We start from the raw sequence: 20,806 nt of genomic DNA, 5'->3' as shown, positions 1-20,806 counted from the left end.
ACAAGCCAGGAATAGCTGGGAATGTGACTGTGACACTGACAGTCTTCTCCGACTCCCAGTGAACATTCCTATACCCCACAAGACGCTACCATGCCGACATAGGGGGTGACCCGCACGTGTACATCGCTCTGAATCATTTTTTTCACTACACCTACACCGAGCTTTGCTTGGAAGGGTTACATTGAATTGTGTAATAGAACGGGTGGCGGACGGGAAAGGCGCACACTGATACCGGCTGTGTTGTGATAGAGGGCTGCAGATGGTACGGTCCAGGCTGTCATCACTATCTGGGCGGAGGGAAGATGGCGGCAGCCGAGCAGGTCTGGGAAGAGTTGCCTGCATGCTGTGTGAGAATGGGAGCTTTATGTGTTATTATATTACGGCTCGAAGTCGGGCTTAGGGGTGGGCAATGGAGGAAAGCCGATGTATTGCACTAATCTGTGTTGTGTGCTATCATTTCTAACAGAGGGGCTTTACCACTTCAGTGAACAGCGTGTGCCCCTGATCTGTGCCTGACTGCCAGAGCCATTCCAACCACAAGTCCTGTACATTTTTCTGGCAAAAAAATAATTGTTTTCCCTGTCCTGAGAAGACTGTCAACTAATACCTGGTAAACACCAGATAGATGGGTCAAATAGGAGACAGGTCCGATCTGATTTCTGACAGTTTTTCTGATCAATTTTGTATAGAAGTGATTGGGAAAACAATTGAAAATCAGATTGGACCTGCTTATCTATATGACCCATCTATCTGATGGGAAATTGAACCAGGCATAAGAGAGAAAGGCAGAGAGAAAAAGCTTTCTGCTCACTTGCACAATTGTTCTAATGATTGCATCTGCTCAGACACTGATAAGGAATCATAGGAAGCTTTGTAGACAGTCCCTATTCAGTGTGCAGCAGGGTCTTGTGTACTAGTCCTGCACCCAGCCTCTCCACTCCCTTTACCCCTTCCCAAGTGGTGTGCACTGTAGTGGAGCTGGAGGAGTCTGCAGAGCCAGTTCTGCTCCAGCAGAGATGGACAGAAAGAGTGTAATAAGAAGCTAAGACTAAGCGTACCCTTGTCTGACAGTTTTCTGTGTGTGTTTTTCTGTATGTGTTTTCTGCACACCATGTGTGTCTTTGTGTGAAAACATGCATGTTTTATCACAGAAGCAAACGTAATTGATAGGGAAAATGTGTGCAGTGCTTCACTGCTTTTATCTGCATGGGGAAGACACATTCATGTGTGCACTAGCCAAACTGATTAACCACAGACCATGCTAATTGAAATCTACACCCTGTTTGGAACCTGGTATTCCTGCCAGGGCCTAGATTTCAGTCATCCCCGCTGCATACTCCCGCCGATCGTGCCGCTTTCTCACCGCTACAGCCCCCTCACTCTGCTATCGGTATGACGGCAGAGTTCCCTGAGCCGGTCAGGAGACTATTTCATTGGCTCCTGACTCCGAGATCACTGTGAACCAATCACATTGGTTCATACTGATGACAGCAGGACTGTGGAGTCGGTACAAAAATCATCTGACTTTTCTGTTTATGAAACCCCTGGCTCCAACTCCTACTCCAGGTACCCAAATTGGCTCCGACTCCTTAGTCTAATACTTACCAGAGCTGTGGATTTGGTACAAAAATCATCCGACTCCTCAGTTTATGAAACCTCTGACTCCAGGTACCCAAAATTGCTCTGAATCCGACTCCACAGCCTTGGATGACAGGGTCAGTAGCCAATTAAATTGGCTCCTAACCAGCTCAGGGAGCTCTGCCATCATAGAGGGCTACAGCAACAGGTGGACAGCGGTTGCGGTGTGACGTCGGTAAGCGCTGTTTTTTTCAAACCAGCAGTCTCTGGCCTGGAAACCTGAAATTAAAAGAAAAAAAAATTCATACATACCTGTGGCTTCCTCCAGCCCCCTCTGATCGCTCCCTCAGGGTGCCGCCTTTGTCCTCCTCCTGGATCTTCCATAAGTGCTCCCGGTATCTTTGGCAGTTGGGGCTTACTGCACATGCCAGGCCGCGCGTGCCTACCCCGCCACGCTCCCGTCATTGGGAGCTCTCTGCACCTGTGCAGTTATACTGCACATGTGCCGACTGACTGAAGATAGCGAGAGCCCTTAAAGAAGATCGAAGAGGTGGAGGACGGGCCAAGGGAGCAATAGGAGGGGGATGGAGGAAGCCCAACGTATGCATGACATTTTTTTTGTCATCTGTGGTACACTTTAAGGGGCCAGAGACTGCTGGTACGGAAAGGGTTAACATTGGTTCTCAGTTTTCCTGTGCAGAAAAGCGGAAAATTGTATACTTACCTGCCGGTAATTTTCCTTTCCCTTAGCATCCATGGCAGCACATCGGGTATTGGCCCCGCCCCTAATACCCCATAGGACAGCGTATCTATAAGTGTTTAACCACCCCCTCCAGTCAGTGTCTTTTTGTAACTAGCACCTCACCGAAAACGGGTGGGTATTCCCTGTGCTGCCATGGATGCTAAGGGAAAGGAAAATTACCGGCAGGTAAGTATACAATTTTCCGCTTTCCCTTAGCCTCCATGGCAGCACATCGGGAACTAACTAGACACAATTAACATGGGAGGGAGACTGTTGCAGGTGAATCAAATCAAATTTTTATTTAACAGAAGTAGACAATGACTCAGAAGATAAGACTGCTCTTCCAAAGTCTAGCGATGTACTGGAAGTAACATCTACTTGATAATGAGACATGAAGGTGTGTATTGTAGACCAGTTAGCTGCCTGGCAAATTTTCTGTGGAGAGATATTGGCTTGAGCTGCCCAGGATGCTGCTACACTCCTGGTTGAATGTGCTTTAATTTCTTTTGGAGGTGGTAAGTCCATTGACTTGTAAGCGTTCTGAATTACTCTCACTAACCAAGTAGCAATAGTACGAGTGGTAGCTGCCTGACCCTTCCTGTAACCTGAGCAGATGACAAATAATCTGTCTGATTTTCTAAAGCTCTTAGTTGCTGCTATATAAGCTCTTAAAGACCTTGCCACGTCTAACGAATGGAGTCTGGATGATTGTTCCTGGGCAAAGTTTGGCAATGACCACTCCTGATTTAGATGAAAGTAGGAGGAGACTTTGGGAAGGAACCCTTGTACTGGTCTGATTTGCACTCTGTCCGGAAAGAAAGTCAAATATGGTTCCAGATGACTCAAGGCCTGTAGCTCAGATACCCTCCGGGCCGAGGAGATAGCCACTAAAAAGATAGTCTTTAACGTCAGGTTAAATAGGGAACAGTCTTCAACTGGATCAAAGGGTGTCCTTGATAGATATTCAAGCACTAGAGGTAAGTCCCATGATGCAAACACTGGTTTGATTGGTGGGCGGATCTTCATCACTCCAGTGACGAACTGTTTAATGAGCGGATGAAACGCCCATCTTTGGCTCGTTAAGGCAGAAATCGCTGATATTTGGACTTTGATTGAGTGGAAACTGAGGCCTTTTTCTACTCCTGTTTGGAGAAAGGACATCAATTGATGAACTAGCGGATTTAAGGGATCAAATCCTTGTTCCATCGAATGTTGAATGTATACTCTCCATATCCTCTGGTAAGAGGCATTTGTTGTGCTTTTCCTGGCCTTCAGTAGGGTCGATATTACTGCTTCTGAACATCCCAAGTTCTTCAGCTTCCCCCTCTCAACTTCCATGCCGTCAACCTCAATCGGGATGGATTGGGATGGCATATAGGACCTTGATACAGGAGGTTCGGACTGTAGGGAAGGTGCAGCGGTGGCTCCATCCTCATCTGTTGAGCTATAGGGAACCAGGGCCTTCTGGGCCAGTAGGGCAACACTGCCAATAATATCACTTGTTCTCGCCTCAGTCTCAGGAGGAGCTTTAGGATTAGAGGCACTGGAGGAAAGGCGTATGCTATTTGAAACTTCCATGGGGCCGTCAAGGCATCTGTATGCTCCGCTTCCTGGTCGTAGTATCGACTGAAGAATCTCTGGGATTTCCGATTGGACCTCGATGCCATCACATCCACCTCTGGCGTTCCCCACTGAGTGCAGATTATCTCGAAGGCTTCCTGACTCAAGGCCCACTCGTTGTTCGAGATGCGCACTCGACTGAGAAAGTCCGGAACCACATTGGTACAGCCGGGAATGTGGATTGCTGAAATTGAACTGAGATGTGCCATCGCAAAGTTGAATATTAGAGAGGCTTCCTCCAGGAGACGGCAACTGCGCGTGCCCCCCTGATTGCGCACATAGGCCACTGCCGTCACATTGTCCATGTGTAGTAGGATGGATTTCCCCTCTAACAGATGCTGAAAGTGCCGTAGAGCGCAGTAAGCCGCCCTCAACTCCAGCCTGTTCGCTGACCATTGTCTCATGGATGTCGGCCAGCAACCCTGGGCTGTCAGGGTTCCACATGACGCCCCCCAACCTACTGAACTGGCGTCTGTTGCAATGATCGTGGGATTGTCCGGGTATAATCGGATGTGGCGTCGCAGACTGGTGTCTGACAGCCACCAAGTCAAGTCCGTCTTCATCTGACGAGTTATTATTATGGACTGGCGGAGGTTCTGACCATTCCATTGCTTCAGGAAGCCTTGCTGAAGTGCTCTCGTTTTCCACTGTGCCCATGGTATCATAGGTATTGTTGAGACCATAGTCCCCAGTACCCTTAGACAAAGTCTGGCCTGAACTCGCGTCATCAGAAGAAGTTGAAGTATCCTCTCTTTCACTAGAGCAACTTTCTCCTCTGGTAAACATACCGCGTTTCGATCTGTTAGGAAACGTGCCCCTAGATATATTAGATCTCTCGTTGGCTCCAAATGACTTTTTTGATGATTTATCAGCCAGCCGAACTCCTGCAGAGTGTTCAGAAGTATTTCTCTGTGCGCTATACTCTGCTGTATCGAATCTGCCAGTAGCAATACATCGTCGAGGTAATGATGTATTCGTAATCCTCGGACCCTTAGAATGGCTATTACTTCCACAAGTAGTTTGGTAAAGGTTCGTGGGGCAGTGCAAATCCCGAAAGGGAGGCACACAAATTGGAAGTGACGTTTCCCTATGCAGAAACGGAGGAACTTTTGAAAGGAGCTTTGAATAGGGACATGCAAGTAAGCATCTTTCAAGTCGACTGATAGTAAATAATCGTTGGGCCGAATTACCGATATGATAGTATTTAGGGATTCCATCTTGAACTTGTCCAGATGTATAAAGGAGTTTAGGTGTTTGAGGTCTAGGACCGGTCTCCAGTCCCCTGATTTCTTCTGGACGAAGAATAGAGTCGAATAGAACCCCTTCATTCTTTCCCGATACGGCACCTGAACAATTGCTTGTTTGTCTAACAGTCCCTGCAGATAGGTCTCCAAGATCTCTCTTCTTCTTGGGCAGGCAGGTATTTTGGTTAATCTGAAATGGTTTTGGGGAGGAGGTTCTGTAAATGTCCAAAAATGTCCTGTCGTGACTGTTCTCCAGACCCAGGGCGAAGTCGTCTGTTGTTTCCATATGTCTGCGAACATCTTGAGTCTTGAACCCACTGGACATTGTTGGACTGTGTAAACGTCAAAAGGACTTCTTCGCATTCTGGCCCGGGGGATTGGGCCTTTGCTTGTTGTTTCTGAAAGAAGAAGAAGAAGAAGATTGGCCAACCTGCCAGTTTCTCCTAAACTGCCTTCCTGGTCTATACGATCTTGCATTACGGTATCTTGTTGACTGAGCTTGGGATTGTGAACCTGAGAATTGTCTAGGTGGATTCCTGTCTTGCGGGATGAGGCCTGATTTGCCTCCCGTCACCCTAGAGATGGCCTTGTCCATTCTTTCCCCGAATAGGAATTTACCATCGAAGGGTATCTTGCACCATAGCAATCTTGACGACGGGTCTGCCGTCCAGGATCTTAGCCATAAGGCCCTTTTCCCCGTCACAGAATACAACATAGATCTCGCAGAGGATCTGAGAATATCTATTGCTGCCTCTCCGATGAAATCGCCTGCTACTTTAAAATCCTCCAAGGCCGAGATTAGCTCCTCTTTATCCGCCTCTTCCCTTATACCTTGCTCTAAGTTTTCTGCCCAGAATTTAACCGCTTTGCCTACGGAGGTAAGAGCGATGGCTGGTTTACAGGCTCCTCCGGATGTCGTATAAATCTTCTTCAGATCGAAATCTAATTTCCTGTCTAATGTATTCTTGAAGGATATAGAGTCCTCCAGCGGTAGCGTCACATGTTTAGCCAGTCGGATTACCGAGGCGTCCACAGTAGGAGCGGTCTCCAGAGCCTCGCTTCTACCCTCTGGAATCGGGTACAGCTTTGAAAAGCGATTGGCCAAGGGAGGCTTCTTTTCCAATTTCTGCCACTCCTCATCGATCACTGCCTGAATTTCGTCCATGACTGGAAAGGTCAACTTCTTCTTAGTTAAATGCTTGTAATACTGTTTTTTGGGTTTTTTGCTGGACTGTTGGTCCTCATCTTCTGAATCGGGCCAGTCGATTGCCTCACGTACTGCTCTAATAAAGGGTTCTACTAGGGCAAAGTCAAATCCAATGTCGTATTCCTCCTGAAGGGCTGCGGTTGAAGTCGAAGGCAAGTCTGCCTGTGCTGAACTAGGCTGAGGTGTTAGTCCAGCTAGGTAACTCTGCATAGATTCCTGTACTGCCTTAGTGATGAGCTCCGAGACATCTACTGGATCCTGCACCGTATCTTTTCCCAAATCCTCAAAACAGTCCGCACAGACCAGCTTTCCCGGCATCACTGGGTGCGCACAGGCCCAGCATAGCTTGTCATTATGTCTTCTATTAGTTGCCTTTGACCGGGCTGCCACATCATCATGAGGCTGAGTATCTCTTGAACCTCTTTTCTTCCTGTCGGTCGAAGTAGCCAGGTCTGTCGATGAACGTCTTTTAGGGGAATCAGAAGATCTTCTTCTCTCCTCCTCCCTTGCACTGCCATAAAAAAATAGGCGGAATTAGGCACTCCTTATTTATGCGCAACTTAAACTTACCTTAAACCTCCCTTACCTCATATAATAGTGCTGGTCTCTGTGGGGCATATGGGTATCCATGGGAGGTTTCACTGAAAACCAGTGAGAAAGCTGGAAGGAAGAAACAGCACAGAGATAAGACATAGTCAAGATCCCTGAAGAGATACATCTATCTATATATATATGTGGTCCCCCATATGAAGTGCATGCCCGTTACGCCCACCTACCTAACATAAAGATTCTCACAGGCACGGGCCCACAAAACGTCCGCACGTATCCTCTGTCGCCGCTTTGTAACACCAGCTGCGGCTGTTAAATAGACGCGCCGTTCCTCTGCCTGATCCGCCCCCGGCCGCATCATCCGACCAATCAGTGTAGGCAAACGCCGAACTTCCGGATCCGCATGCGTGCCATGCCCTGGAAGCGGAAGTGTGGTCGCATGGTGGAACGCACGCCGTAACCAGACCCAGCGCCATTACCGCTCTGCACAGAAGGAAGGAAAGGCAGAAAGGATACCCGCCCGAACCCAAGCGTTTAGCCTGGTAAATATTTCAATCTTTGCCTGAAAAAGGCTCACCAGCTCTTTAGGCACTTTTAGTGACGAGGCAAGGCTATGGCACTTAAATGCAGGCAGACCCCCAAGACACAGCAGAACGGGGTCGCTGCCTTCACACTCTATTAGAGTATATATAGACAGCCAGCAGCAGGGGAGGCAACCTGCGCTTAAGCTACATGATGCAGCTGGTAAGGGAGTAAAAATAAAAATTTATGCAGTATAAACCTGCCGCCGTCCTATGAGGTGAGGAGACAAGGAAAAAAAGACACTGACTGGAGGGGGTGGTTAAACACTTATAGATACGCTGTCCTATGGGGTATTAGGGGCGGGGCCAATACCCGATGTGCTGCCATGGAGGCTAAGGGAAACACACAAACAGACAAGTGTGCTCCCAGCCTGAGGACAGCATAGTGAGATCAGGACTCAGGAGTAGCAGCTGGGAGAGGCAAGTGCCCCAGTGGGTCTCTGTTGCCTGCATAGTGACTTGCTGTGAGTGTAGCAGCAGGTCTGTGTTCTTATGGGGGCTCTGTCACTAGTGGAAGTCCTCTTCTAAAGCTCTTAAAGGACAACTGAAGTGAGAGGGATATGGAGGCTGCCATATTTGTTTCCTTTTAAACAATACCAGTTGCCTGGCAGCCCTGCTGATATCTTGGCCTGCAGTAGTGCCTGAACAACACCAGAAACAAGCATGCAGCTTATCTTGTCAGATATGTTGCATGCTTATTCAGGGTCTATGGCTTTTAAAAGTATTGGCTCTAGTCTACTTTTGGGGACCCAGCAGGAAACCTCATGGGGAAATGCTGAAAATGTGATTGGGTGGACAGTACCCTCTCAAACTGCTAGGTTTCAGATAGGTTGTAGTAAACAATGCCCACACTATTTGGCCAATCACAATGCTTTGTGCTGTAGAGGGTGCTGTGATTGGAGAGCTGTTCTGTATGAGGTTTCCTGCTGGGTCCCCTAAAGAAAACTAGCGCCAAGGTATTAGAGTCAGAGTATCAGCAGCATAGCCAGGCAACTGATATTGCTTAAAATGAAATAAATATGGCAATATACACTGGGCGGAGTTCCAATCCTGCTATACGTGTGTCACTGCCGGATTTTGCTACTTCATGAACCTATTCTACCCTCAACAAGTCTAATAGGTTTCTTCTGGTTACGAGTGCAACTGGACTGGTCATGCACAAGTAAGGTCTGCACATACCCAACAGAATTAAGTGCTTCAGCATGGAGGAAAAAGCCACACATGAGTGGCTTCCTTCCATTTGGCATATACAGCCCTCACTAGCACATGCCTGCCACAGAGGCGCTCGTACCTGGCTGGGAGCACGGCCAGAAGATGAAGAGGGACCATGTGATGGAATATTGGGCTCTACAAGGATCTGGGAAGCTTCTGGACCGTCAAAGGGCTTCATAAGTATCTAACTTTTCCCTGATTCCCATTTCAGTTGTGATTTAATCCCCCTCTAAAAATGAACTCTGTAACTGCCTGTATAACATGACTTGATGTGCCTTTTCTAGAGCTCTAATGGTCCGGTGAAGAAGTCCATGCGAGAGAAAGCCGTGGAGCGCAGAAATGTGAATAAGGAGCACAACAGTAACTTCAAAGCAGGCTACGTTCCCATTGATGAGGATCGCTTGCACAAAACTGGCCTGAGAGGCAGGAAAGGCAACTTAGCCATCTGTGTGATTGTCCTCTTGTTTATCTTGGCTGTCATCAATTTGATTGTAAGTACAAGAAGCCAGTGCTCAATAATTTGTTTACTAACAGTGCAAGGTACACTCTGGTCATATGCAGGCACACTCTGCTATTGTAGTCTGTAGGCGTGGACACTGAACAGGAAATATTATTTATATATATATATATATCTATATATATATATATATATATATATAAGTCCAGGGGGAGTCAGCAGCTCACACAAGCTAAGTTGATGGGTGTGCATGCAATTGGGGCGGCCAAAACCCCAAGTATAAACAAAACAAGCATGGAATTGCAGCACACAGCTCTTCTTTATTAGAGCAATCAAGCTTTACAAGTAGCAACAGCAGACAGTTTCGGTCGTCCCCTGACCTTCATCAATGCCCATTGGCATTGATGAAGGTCAGGGACGTTACCGAAACTGTCTGCTGTTGCTACTTGTATAGCTTGATTGCTCTAATAAAGAAGAGCTGTGTGCTGCAATTCCATGCTTGTTTTATATATATATATATATATATATATATATATATATATATATATATATATTATAAGGAAATATTGCCTTGATGGTGGCGTTACATGCCCATCTGAAACAGACAAATATCAGTCCATGTAGGGCAACTCTTGTGGATGATATGCAGAGCTGTGGAGTCGGTACAGAAATCATCTGACTCCTCAGTTTATGAAACCACCGACTCTCCAGGTACCCAAATTTGCTTCGACTCTGACTCCCTGCCTCCGACTCCACAGCTCTTGCTGTCATCCAACTCCGACTCCTCCGTTTGTGTAAGCTCCAACTCTTCGACTCCACAGCCCTGGTGATATGGCATGGGTGTGTGGTATTTCTGATCTTGATTTTAGTGTCGAACCTGATTCTTCTGCTTTTTCAATGAGAGAATAAAGTACCTAGTTACAGATTGTCACTTCAGCACATAGGCTGAGTCACTGCATGCATTACATTGATTTAAACAGGAACATTCTGAAAGAAGCCATGCTGATTAATCTAAATTATATGTATAACCTTTAAAAATAACTTTTCACATTGAAATATGTTTTATGTAGCTCGGGTTGGTGCAGATGTGTAACTATCCATACAGGCTTAAACTCAGACTTCCTGTGAACTAAAAAGTCCCACTTATCATGTAAAAAAAAGGAATAAAACTAAGGATCCACACTCCAATAACTGTTAATGCCTAATTAGTCAATGGGTGTTCTTACTGAAAGGCAGGTGGCACTGGCACTTAATACCAATACTATTGTATGGGTTTGGTAAAAGTTTTTGGTAGACCACATTGGTGATCAGTCACCACTCCATTTTGCTTTTGAGCATATGAATGAACATTCCTACGTAATACCAATACAACATGACAACACTGTGTTATAAGGAAAGTGAGGAGCATCAATGGAACCTAGAAACACTGTATTCTGGAGATGTGTCCTCTACAGTCGTGACATTAGCCTTACCCTTTCTGTGGTTTGCCTTGCTTTTTCCTGTGTTCCAAGTATTATGGTGAGCTCCATTAACTAGAAACAAGGTTAAAGAGGATAAACTTGGTCGATTTTGAAGTGTTTGTATACACAGTCATTTTTAGTAGTTTTTGTAAGTTGAATCCTACCACATACAGCAGAGCAATTTCAGTTGGGTATGTATGGTGATCCAAACCAAGTTATTGATGAAAATCTGCCAATATTTATTGAAACATGTCTGGCCAACGTCATATTTAGTAATGGAGCAGGCCATAGCATGGGTGGAGCACCTGCCATTTATGGATATGTTTCTGACCACGTACACATACACTGGAATTAACTCATCCAAGGTGGCTGATAAGGACCTCCTCAGGCAAGGAAGAGCTTTCCAAGACTGTTGAAAGATTTGGCATGCCAGATCTTTAGTGACATCTGACTGACCCTCAAGAAGATTGTTCTCCTACTCTGTTGTGCACATTGCGTTGTTCTCCTTTCCATGCTCTGTAATAAGCTGGTGACGCATCTGTGCAGTACTTGGTCCCGAACTGTAACCCGAGGGATTGATTCCGGATCCCTGCAGCCTACAGTCCTCGTACATGTGTATGATGCTTTAGAGTGTCCTCAGCTAAGGAGTTCCTGCTGTGTCTAGATGCTCTCATGTGTCTTATGTCACGAGTTCATCTTAAAGTTTACTCAAATGGCCTGAAAGTGATAGATGGCTTTACTGCAAACACATACCAAGAATCATTATTATACTCTAGCTTGTAGCACTACTAGCAACCATTGCATAAAAGTCTATCAAGCTCCAAGCTGAGAACATTTCCATTAAGTTCATAATGAAGTGGGCAGTAGTAATAAACAATGATAAATAGTTGTTGTTATTATTGATTGATTTATAAAGCGTCAACATATTCCATAGTTGTAATATGTGTCATGTTTTACTGATAAAAGAAATGAGCCATTTCTGTCTTCGCCTAGATCACATTGGTTATATGGGTTGTAATTCGCATTGGTCCGAGTGGCTGTGAGAGCATGGAATTTCATAACAACGGTTTGCTCCGGTTCAAACAAGTATCGGACATGGGAGTCATACATCCTCTGTACAAGAGTACGGTGGGAGGACGGCGGAATGAAGACCTTGTGATCACTGGAAATAATCAACCTGTGAGTTAATGACCCATGTGTACTGTATGTTTTTACTGCTGTAGTGATCTTCTGACTATCCTGAAGACAACAGCAATAACTGCAGTGGAAGATCTTGCCAGTAAAAGTCTTCATTTCCATTTAAATATTGTATACCTCTCAAAAGTCCAGAGAAACTCTACTGGATGAGGCTGGGAGCACTCTTGTCTGTGTGGAAAACCATGTGTTTCCTGCCGTGTGCATTTCTGCTTTTGCATTACCCTTGTGTTTATCATGCGTTTGTTTTTTTTCATAATCTTGCAGGCAGTTTTGCATGCATTTTCTGTTAAGCAGCATGCAATTACAATAGGTGTGCTCCCTACATCAATGTTTCCTTTATACTGATGCACAAAATGTGTTGCCAATTTTACCAATTCCATGTAGTACAGGAGCTTGCCTACACAATCCGTCCATAGTATACAAAATGAGTTGCTCCTCATACTACATGACTTCTGTCCTCCATTGCGCCACCTGTGTGTCCCCCTTCTGTCTCCAATGTGTTCCACTGTGTCCTCCTTTGCCCCCCAATGTCCCCTTGTGTCCCCTCCTGGTCCCACTTTGTTCCGTCCTGATCCCCGTGTCTCCTATGTCTCTCTGTGTCTCCTGTATTCCCTCCTGGTACTCCTGTGTCTCCTCCTATGTCCCTTTGTGTCCCCTCTTATGTCCCCCAGTGACCCCTCCTGGTCCCCTGTGCCTTTTCCCCGGTCCTCATGTCCCCTCCTTGTCCCACTGTCTCCCCCTGGTCCTCCTGCCCTCCCCCCCCACAAAATAAAATTCTCCTCCGCTCCCTTTTTAAAATGAAGTACCATGGCTTACCTTCCTAATGCCAAATCTTTCAACAGTCTTGGAAAGCTCTTCCTTGCCTGAGGAGGTCCTTATCAGCCACCTTGGATGAGTTAATTCCAGTGTATGTGTACGTGGTCAGAAACATATCCATAAATGGCAGGTGCTCCACCCATGCTATGGCCTGCTCCATTACTAAATATGACGTTGGCCAGACATGTTTCAATAAATATTGGCAGATTTTCATCAATAACTGCTGCTATTTTATTTTAAACAGGAGATCGGAGGAGACCGGTGGGGGACAAAGCATTCCGTGATTCAGGGATACCCTGTGTTTGGAATATAAGATGCAGGGACTTTTTCTGCCCATTTTTTGGGGGAGAAAAAGTGCATCTTATATTCCAGAAAATACGGTACTTGCAATCCAAGTTTTTACTGTATGTGTAACTCAAGCGTAAAGGATGTGTGTATTTAACTTTCAGTCCTTCATTAACTAATCCCAGTCTTTCTCATTTTTTTAGGTATAGTTTTTAAAATCCCCTTTAGAAAAATGTTACTAAGCCCTACTGATGAACCTGCTTTTTGTCCTTGCTTTAATACTGCATGCTTTATCATGTTTCTAAGGCATGTACAGTATTTTTGTCATTAATTCACTTGCGTCCAAAGAAACTCATTAAATGATTTATTTTCACATTTTGCAATTGGTTGTCTTGTTAAGGTGATTCTTCAGCAAGGTTCAACAGTACTCAGTGTGGGCAAGGAGAAGACTTCCATTACGAGTGACGTGGGCATGGAATTTGTAGATCCACGTACCCAGAACACCCTGTTCAGCACAGATTATGAGAAACATGAATTCCATTTACCCAAAGGAGTGAAAACTTTGAATGTTCAGAAAGCATCTACAGAAAGGGTAATACACTTTATTTTGTGTCCGAAAAAGTACAAACCATAAATACTCACCGAGCCTCCAGCGACGTCTTGCAGCCTTCCTCTGGCTCCTAGCGGCTGTTTGGTTTCCTACATGCAAAGAAGCCGGTGTGTCACCTGATTCACATCAGGTCACGTGACACACTGAGAGCTGTGCACGTAAGCCACTAGGAGCAAGGGGAAAGGCTGCAAGTCGTCGCTCGCAGATCATAAGTATCTCCCCCTTCTTCCTGGGGCTGTAGTTTTGAACTATTTATTACGACCCTTTAAAAAAGGAACCAGAAGTCATATGTAAAGTATGTTTGTGTGTCATGTACACAGGTTGTTTATATAAGCAACCCCACATCCCAAAATCATTTTCTTTCCATTTAAATTAATAAATAGGATTTTAAAGGTGAAATCCCCCAAAAAGTCTAGGGATCTATGTATTTTGTAGACCCCAGTCTAGGAGATAGGTAATTCCTTCACATAGAATCACATTTGTCAACAATCGAAGACCATTTATTGCAATAGACAATGCATAAAAACATTATAGTTGCTTATGCCTTACCGTGGTCAGTTTGTTAAATACACAAAATATGATTTCTTTAAATATTCACATCCACGTCACTAACGTTGGGAACAGTCAGAGTTGGCGGGGAGTGCATTTAATGTCCCAATCCCAAGCTGTATTTAATTTGAACGTGAGTCAGAACTATTAAAATCACTTTTAGAACTGACCAACTGAACTGGCCAGATAAATTCCCTCCAGTTAACAGTGCCTGTATTTCTATGGTGAGCTTTAGTGTGAATCTATTCATATACAGCAGGCATACTCCCAACATTTAAAGAGACTCTGTAACGTCAAAAAGATCCCCTGGGGGGTACTCACCTCGGGTGGGGGAAGCCTCCGGATCCTAATGAGGCTTCCCACGCCGTCCTCTGTCCCACGGGGGTCTCGCTGCAGCCCTCCGAACAGCCGGCGACAGAGCCGACTGTCAGTTCAATATTTACCTTTGCAGGCTCCAGCGGGGGCGCTGTGGCTGCTCTCGGCTCCGAACTACACGGAAATACCCAATCTCAGTCGGGTCCGCTCTACTGCGCAGGCGCCGGAAACTTGCGCCTGCGCAGTAGAGCAGACCCGACGGCGATCGGGTATTTCTGTGTAGTTCGGAGCCGACAGCCATCAGCGCCTGCGCAGGAGCCAGGAAGGTAAATATTGACGTCATTATTCTCGGAGGGCTGCGGCGAGACCCCTGAGGGACGGAGGATGGCGTGGGAAGCCTCATTAGGATCCGGAGGCTTCCCCCACCCGAGGTGAGTACCCCCCAGGGGATCTTTTGATGTTACAGATCCTCTTTAAGACATTTCAAGTGAAAAATATTGGGTTTAATTTTTGTTGCTTTAGGCTTGGTTCAAACATAAATCTGTACATTTCCGGTCCTGTCAGTTTTACTTCTGTTTTCTATCAGTTTTGCCTGACAGGATAGGAACTGTACACATTTTATGTTTGAACACACTCATAGAAAACTGATGCAAAACTGACTGGACTGGATTGGGCCGGAAATGTACTCCTTATATGTGTGAGCCAAGCCATAGAAAACGCATACAAACAGGACAGGACAGGACTGCATCGAAAATGTACAGATTTATTTGTGAACTAAGCCATAGAAAACTCACACAAAGGGCTTGATTCACTAAAGTGTGATAACTGCTATTACAGCAGTTATCACGCGAGCTGCCGCGTGCAAAGGTTTGCGCACAAACAGCGTTACTTCGCGTGATAAGCAAAGGTTTGCGTGCGATCACGTGCACATTTCACATAAAAAACGCACGTGATTGCGCGCAAACCTTCGCTTATCACGTAAAGTAACACTGCTCGTTTGCAAACCTTTGCACGTGGCAACTCGCGTAATAACTGCTGTGATAGCAGTTATCATGCTTTAGTGAATCAAGCCCAAACTGTATTTATTTATTGTATTTATAAAGCGCCAACATATTACGCAGCGCTGTACATTAGACTGATGCCAACTGTCAAAAATTGACAGGACAGGACTGGGCTGGACACCTCTGATGTATGACCCCAGCCTAAAGGCTCATACACACATCAGACCATAGTCTTTTGAAAATGAAAGATCACAGACCAATTTTACCCCCTTCCATGTAGTATGAGAGCCATACCTACACAGTCTATTCTATGGAGCTGAACTCCCCATCAGACAGAAATCTTTGCAAGATGCTGCACACACAGATGCTGCAGACATTCAAAAGATCAGTATCTGCAAAAGATCTGTTCCTGCAAAAGATTCGTTCCTCCAAAATGCATTCATAGTCTATGAGATCTGCAGATCATCATACACACCTTGTTTAACTGACATTCATCTGCAGATCAGATCCACCAGGATGGATTTTCAGATCTGCAGATGGTCTGATCTGTAGATGATTGTCAGTTAAACAAGGTGTGTATGAGGATCTGCAGATCTCATAGACTATGAATGCAATTTGCAGGAACGGATCTTTTGCACATCCTGATCTTTTGTGTCTGTACAGCATCTGTGTGTGCAACATCTTGCAAAGATTTTTCTCTGATGTGGAGTTCAGCTCCATAGAAAAGACTATAGAGTATGGCTCTCATACTACATGAAGGGTGGTAAGATTGGTCTGTGATCTTTCATTTTCAAAAGACTATAGTCTGATGTGTGTATGTGGCCTTACACTGATGATTGCACAATGCCAAAACCATTCAAGATTGTGGACTGGGCATATTCTTTATTGCTTTTTGTGCTTGATGTGTTTTATGCACTTATATTCTTAAAGGGTCCTTGTCATAAGAGCCCCAATATGAGTATCTATCCAATGGTGGCTGTTTTAAAGATTTCCTTTTAGTATTACCCTTAGGCCAGGGTCACATTTAGAAGAATTGGATGCGATTTTCCCATAGCACGTAGTGAAAAACTCGTGCGATTCTCCTGAATGTGAGTGTGATCCTGGCCTTAGTCTGCATACTGGTTTTTGTTTCTGATTTGGAACACGTCAGTGTAGCTATTTTCATGGCCTCCTTCTAAATATAGACCTTTTTTTTCAGATTACTAGCAGTGCAAGCAGTGATCTTAGAATCAATGTTGATGGGCATATCACTGTGCGTGGGAATGAAGGTGTTTTCATTATGGGAAAGACCATCGATTTCCGCACAGGGGGAAATATTGTGCTAAAAGCTGTGAGTATACAATTTCTTTTTTGAACTCTGTTTTACTGCATTCTGGTAACAGGTAACAGGAAAAAATAATACTGTATCTTTTCTCTTTTATTAAACAGTTTAAGCATTTTCTTGCTAAATCCCTAGCCAAAGATCATACTTAACCAAGGGATAGTCTCAGATAGTGCTGCCACTGTTTACAGTACATTTTATGCCTACCAGTTATTATATAGGGTTTTTTTCCATTTAGGTCACATATGTTTTAAAGTAAACCTGAGACTAATAAATACAAAAGATACATACCTGGGGCTTCCTCCAGCCCCCTCTGCATCGATTGCTCCCACAACATCTTTCTCTGCCTTCTCCTGGTCCTGGTAGAAGCCCCATAAGTTTGTCAAGTCGGGTGCACTGCGCATGCGTGACCAGGCTGCGTGCACGTGCCCTGCCATGTTCACGTGGCTGGAAGCGCTCCGGCCATGGGAGCAAGACCGGGGGGGTGGGGGTGGAGCGCACAGCCACACTACGCAAGCGCCGACTGGGCAAATTTATGGGGCTTCTATCGGGATCAGGAAAAGGCGGAGGAAGATGTCATGGGAGCCGTCGATGCGGAGGAGGCTGGAGGAAGCCTAATATATATTTGTGTTCTATATGCATATTTTTTATTTTTATCCCTTAATATCTCAGAGAGTGAGCGAAAGAAGATATATTTCTATATTAATCTGTGCAGAGTTCCAAGTGAATCTGTGCAGAGTACCAAATACCATGTATATGGAAAATAACATTTTTAAGCCTAATTAGAGAGTAATACAAAGCATCAAAATCCAAAAATGTCCAAAAAGAAGAATTGACCAAAGGCACTTACCTAAATTACTACATTAATAGTCGAGTAATACATTATATTTTCCCTCTTAAATATTCTTCTTGTTACAATGGAAAACTATAGTCACATGTATTGCTATTGCAAACAATCCACAGACCTCCGAAGTTAAATGAAGACTATGATGCCGTTTTTTCATAACATGCTAACAGGATGTATGATATTTTACCCTAGCAGTGCAGAGCACAAGTGATATGTAAAATACAGTAACTCACAGCAGCTCATTTCAGTTTACGGTGGCCATTAACGATAATCAATCATTTGATTCAATCGTAATTGGGCACACTAAAAGGAATAAAAGCTGCTAACCAATCCGATCAGTTTGATGGATCCAAAAAATGGCAGAAAATTGTATGGTTCATAGCTACCTTTACAGTTGTCAGATCAGATTGTTTGTTGTGAGTTTTGTGCACTGCAAGTTGCCTTGGGATAGCTGATATCCAAGAGATCGATTTATTTTCACTAATTGACTTTACACCTTCCTTGATAAATCAGCCACTGTGGACGCATGGTTAAATAAGTTTAAATGGATACTGAAGTTTGAAGTCATAATGAAGCAACAAACACTATTACCCAAGTTTTAAAACACTTAAAGGAAATCAGAGATTAAATAAAATAAAAGTTTCATACATACCTGGGGCTTCGTCCAGCCCCATGCGCACAGATCGCTCTTACGCCGCCGTCTTCAGCCTTCTCCAGCTCCGGTACCAGGTCCCGTAACTTTGGTCAGTCGCGGCCAGTCTGAGGCTGCCAGAGAAATACGTAGAGAGCGCACTTCTCTTGCGTCAGACTGGCCGCGACTGGCAGAAGTTACGGGACCCGGTACCGGCAACAGAGAAGGATGAGAATGGTGTCGTGGGAGCGATCTGTGCGCATGGGGCTGGAGGAAGCCCCAGGTATGTATAAAACATTTAGTTAGTCTCTGGTGCACCTTAAAGCATTACCATATTTTAGAAAATTAACAGATAAGTGTCAAAAGTAATGATTCAGTGTAAACCATCATACTGCTGAGATTGGCTGGTGCTAGGAAAGCTATAGCAGTCTGTTGGATGGTTGCTGGATGGTGGCTGGATGGTGTAATGGTTAAGGGCTCTGCCTCTGACACAGGAGACCTGGGTTCGAATCTCGACTCTGCCTGTTCAGTAAGCCAGCACCTATTCAGTCGGAGACCTTGGGAAGGTCTCCCTTAGGGTACGTACAGACATACGATAACGATCGTTCGTTCTGAACGACGAACGATGTTAAAGGAGGTATCGGCCGATGATCGTTTGAAGAAAGGCTACTTTGAACATCGTTCGTGTACGAACGATCTTGGAACGAGCGTTGCGTGCGCAACATGATGTATAAACTGATTTCAAACACAAATGTCAAAAAGAACTGTTTGAGCATGTGCAAAGCTTTGAGAACGAACGATCAACGACCGATCGTTGTACAGACATTACTTTTTGAACGATGGTTGTTGGAAAAGATCTGGCAGAATGGATCGTTCTTTACCAACGACATATCTCGTTGGTCGGTCGTTTTAATGATCGTTTGTGCACTTTTTACGAACGATTGTCGGGCAATGCCGTCGGTAACGATCGTTTCAAAGGACTATAGTCGCATGTCTGTACGCACCCTTACACTGCTACTGCCTATAGAGCGCGTCCTAGTGGCTGCAGCTCTGGCGCTTTAAGTCCGCCAGGAGAAAAGCGCGATATAAATGTTATTTGTCTTGTCTTGTGTTGCCTTTCACCCACCATTCATACTGCATAGGTTTAGATTAGGATATTTAGCCTTTCCGTACCATACCATATAAAGACTAATCTCTGTCCACAGAGCTGCCTGGACAAATTCTATAAAATCAGCAGAATTTGGACTAGTAACCTTCCAGCATCAATAAGTTAGCTAAACATATGAACAAAGTGACTGCAATCCATAAACCTTGATAATTTCCTTCCATTATTCACTATTAACCAGGAAAGGAATGCAGCTGTATGTACAGTAGCTGTACAGCCTCTTTGTTTCTGCAGAATCATTGATCTGTTTTATTGGTTTATAAGTGTATCTGTTTTTTTCTCTGATGTGGAACAAAGGCAAATCTGTTGCGACAAATGCAATTGGTTCTCTCATACCCTTAAAGAGAACCCGAGGTGGGTTTGAAGAATATTATCTGCATACAGAGGCTGGATCTGCCTATACAGCCCAGCCTCTGTTGCTATCCCAAACCCCCCTAAGGTCCCCCTGCACTCTGCAATCCCTCATAAATCACAGCCACGCTGCTGACAAACAGCTTGTCAGAGCTGGCTGTGTTTATCTCTATAGTGTCAGTCTGCTGCTCTCCCCGCCTCCTGCAGAACTCCAGTCCCTGCCTGCATCCCTTCCCTCCCTGCTGATTGGAGGGAAGGGACGAAGGCAGGGACCGGAGCTATGCAGGAGGCGGGGGAGCAGCTGAGACTGACACTACAGATGTAAACACAGCCTCACAGCATGGCTGTGATTTATGAGGGATTGCAGAGTGCAGGGGGACCTTAGGGGGGTTTGGGATAGCAACAGAGGCTGGGCTGTATAGGCAGATCCAGCCTCTGTATGCAGATAACATTCTTTAAACACACCTCGGGTTCTCTTTAAGCAGTTTGTATTGGGTTTATTCTAATACTGTTTTAACTAATTGTTTATATCCTGAAACTTCATTGTTTATATTTTACACCTTTTCTTAACTGGTTCCGGACCGACGCAGTTGAAATCAACGTCCTTTATTTGGCTGCGCGGATCTGACAGGGTGTAGATTTCAACACTCATCACCGCGTGGTTCTGCCGCTCCCGCCGATTGTGCCGCTGTCTCCCCACCACAGATCACTTGCCCTGCTGACTATATGACGACAGAGCTGTGTGAGCCGGTCAGGAGCTGATTTCATTGGCTCCTGGCCCTGTCATCACTGTAAGCCAATCCCATTGGTTTACATTGATTGACAGCATCAGGATCCAATGGAAGCGGCTCCTGACCAGCGCACAGTGCTGTGCCGTCATAGAGACGGCAGCGAGAGCAACCTGCGGTGGGATTGACCGGCGGAGGTAATGGATGATTGCAGCGATTTGTCGGTAAGCGATGTTTTACCGTGCCAGCAGTCTCTGGTGCTTAAGGGGGCATAGACTACTGGTACGGAAGCAGTTAATAAAGTTATCTTTTAATTAAATAAATAAAATCATACCATTTG

At 45.1% G+C, this 20,806-nt stretch overlaps 1 protein-coding gene across 3 annotated transcripts in view; it reads left to right on the top strand.

The window, feature by feature from the left end:
* The first annotated feature begins 223 nt into the window (after window positions 1–223).
* Window positions 224–20,806, top strand: part of SGCB (sarcoglycan beta) — a 31,740-nt gene continuing 11,157 nt past the window's right edge. Inside the window, exons 1-5 of one of the 3 annotated variants that reach the window (XM_068278555.1) lie at window positions 224–320; window positions 9,018–9,224; window positions 11,644–11,829; window positions 13,349–13,540; window positions 16,622–16,753. In XM_068278555.1, the coding sequence (XP_068134656.1) occupies window positions 303–320; window positions 9,018–9,224; window positions 11,644–11,829; window positions 13,349–13,540; window positions 16,622–16,753 (735 nt within the window). In that variant the 5' untranslated portion in view covers window positions 224–302. Of the gene's footprint in view, window positions 348–9,017; window positions 9,225–11,643; window positions 11,830–13,348; window positions 13,541–16,621; window positions 16,754–20,806 lie in introns of all 3 variants that reach the window. The other 2 variants (XM_068278554.1, XM_068278556.1) reach the window with 2 other exon arrangements.

This window comes from Hyperolius riggenbachi, chromosome 1, assembly GCF_040937935.1.
Source record: "Hyperolius riggenbachi isolate aHypRig1 chromosome 1, aHypRig1.pri, whole genome shotgun sequence".
NCBI lineage: Eukaryota > Metazoa > Chordata > Amphibia > Anura > Hyperoliidae > Hyperolius > Hyperolius riggenbachi.
This window is presented reverse-complemented; position numbering and strand designations above follow the sequence as displayed.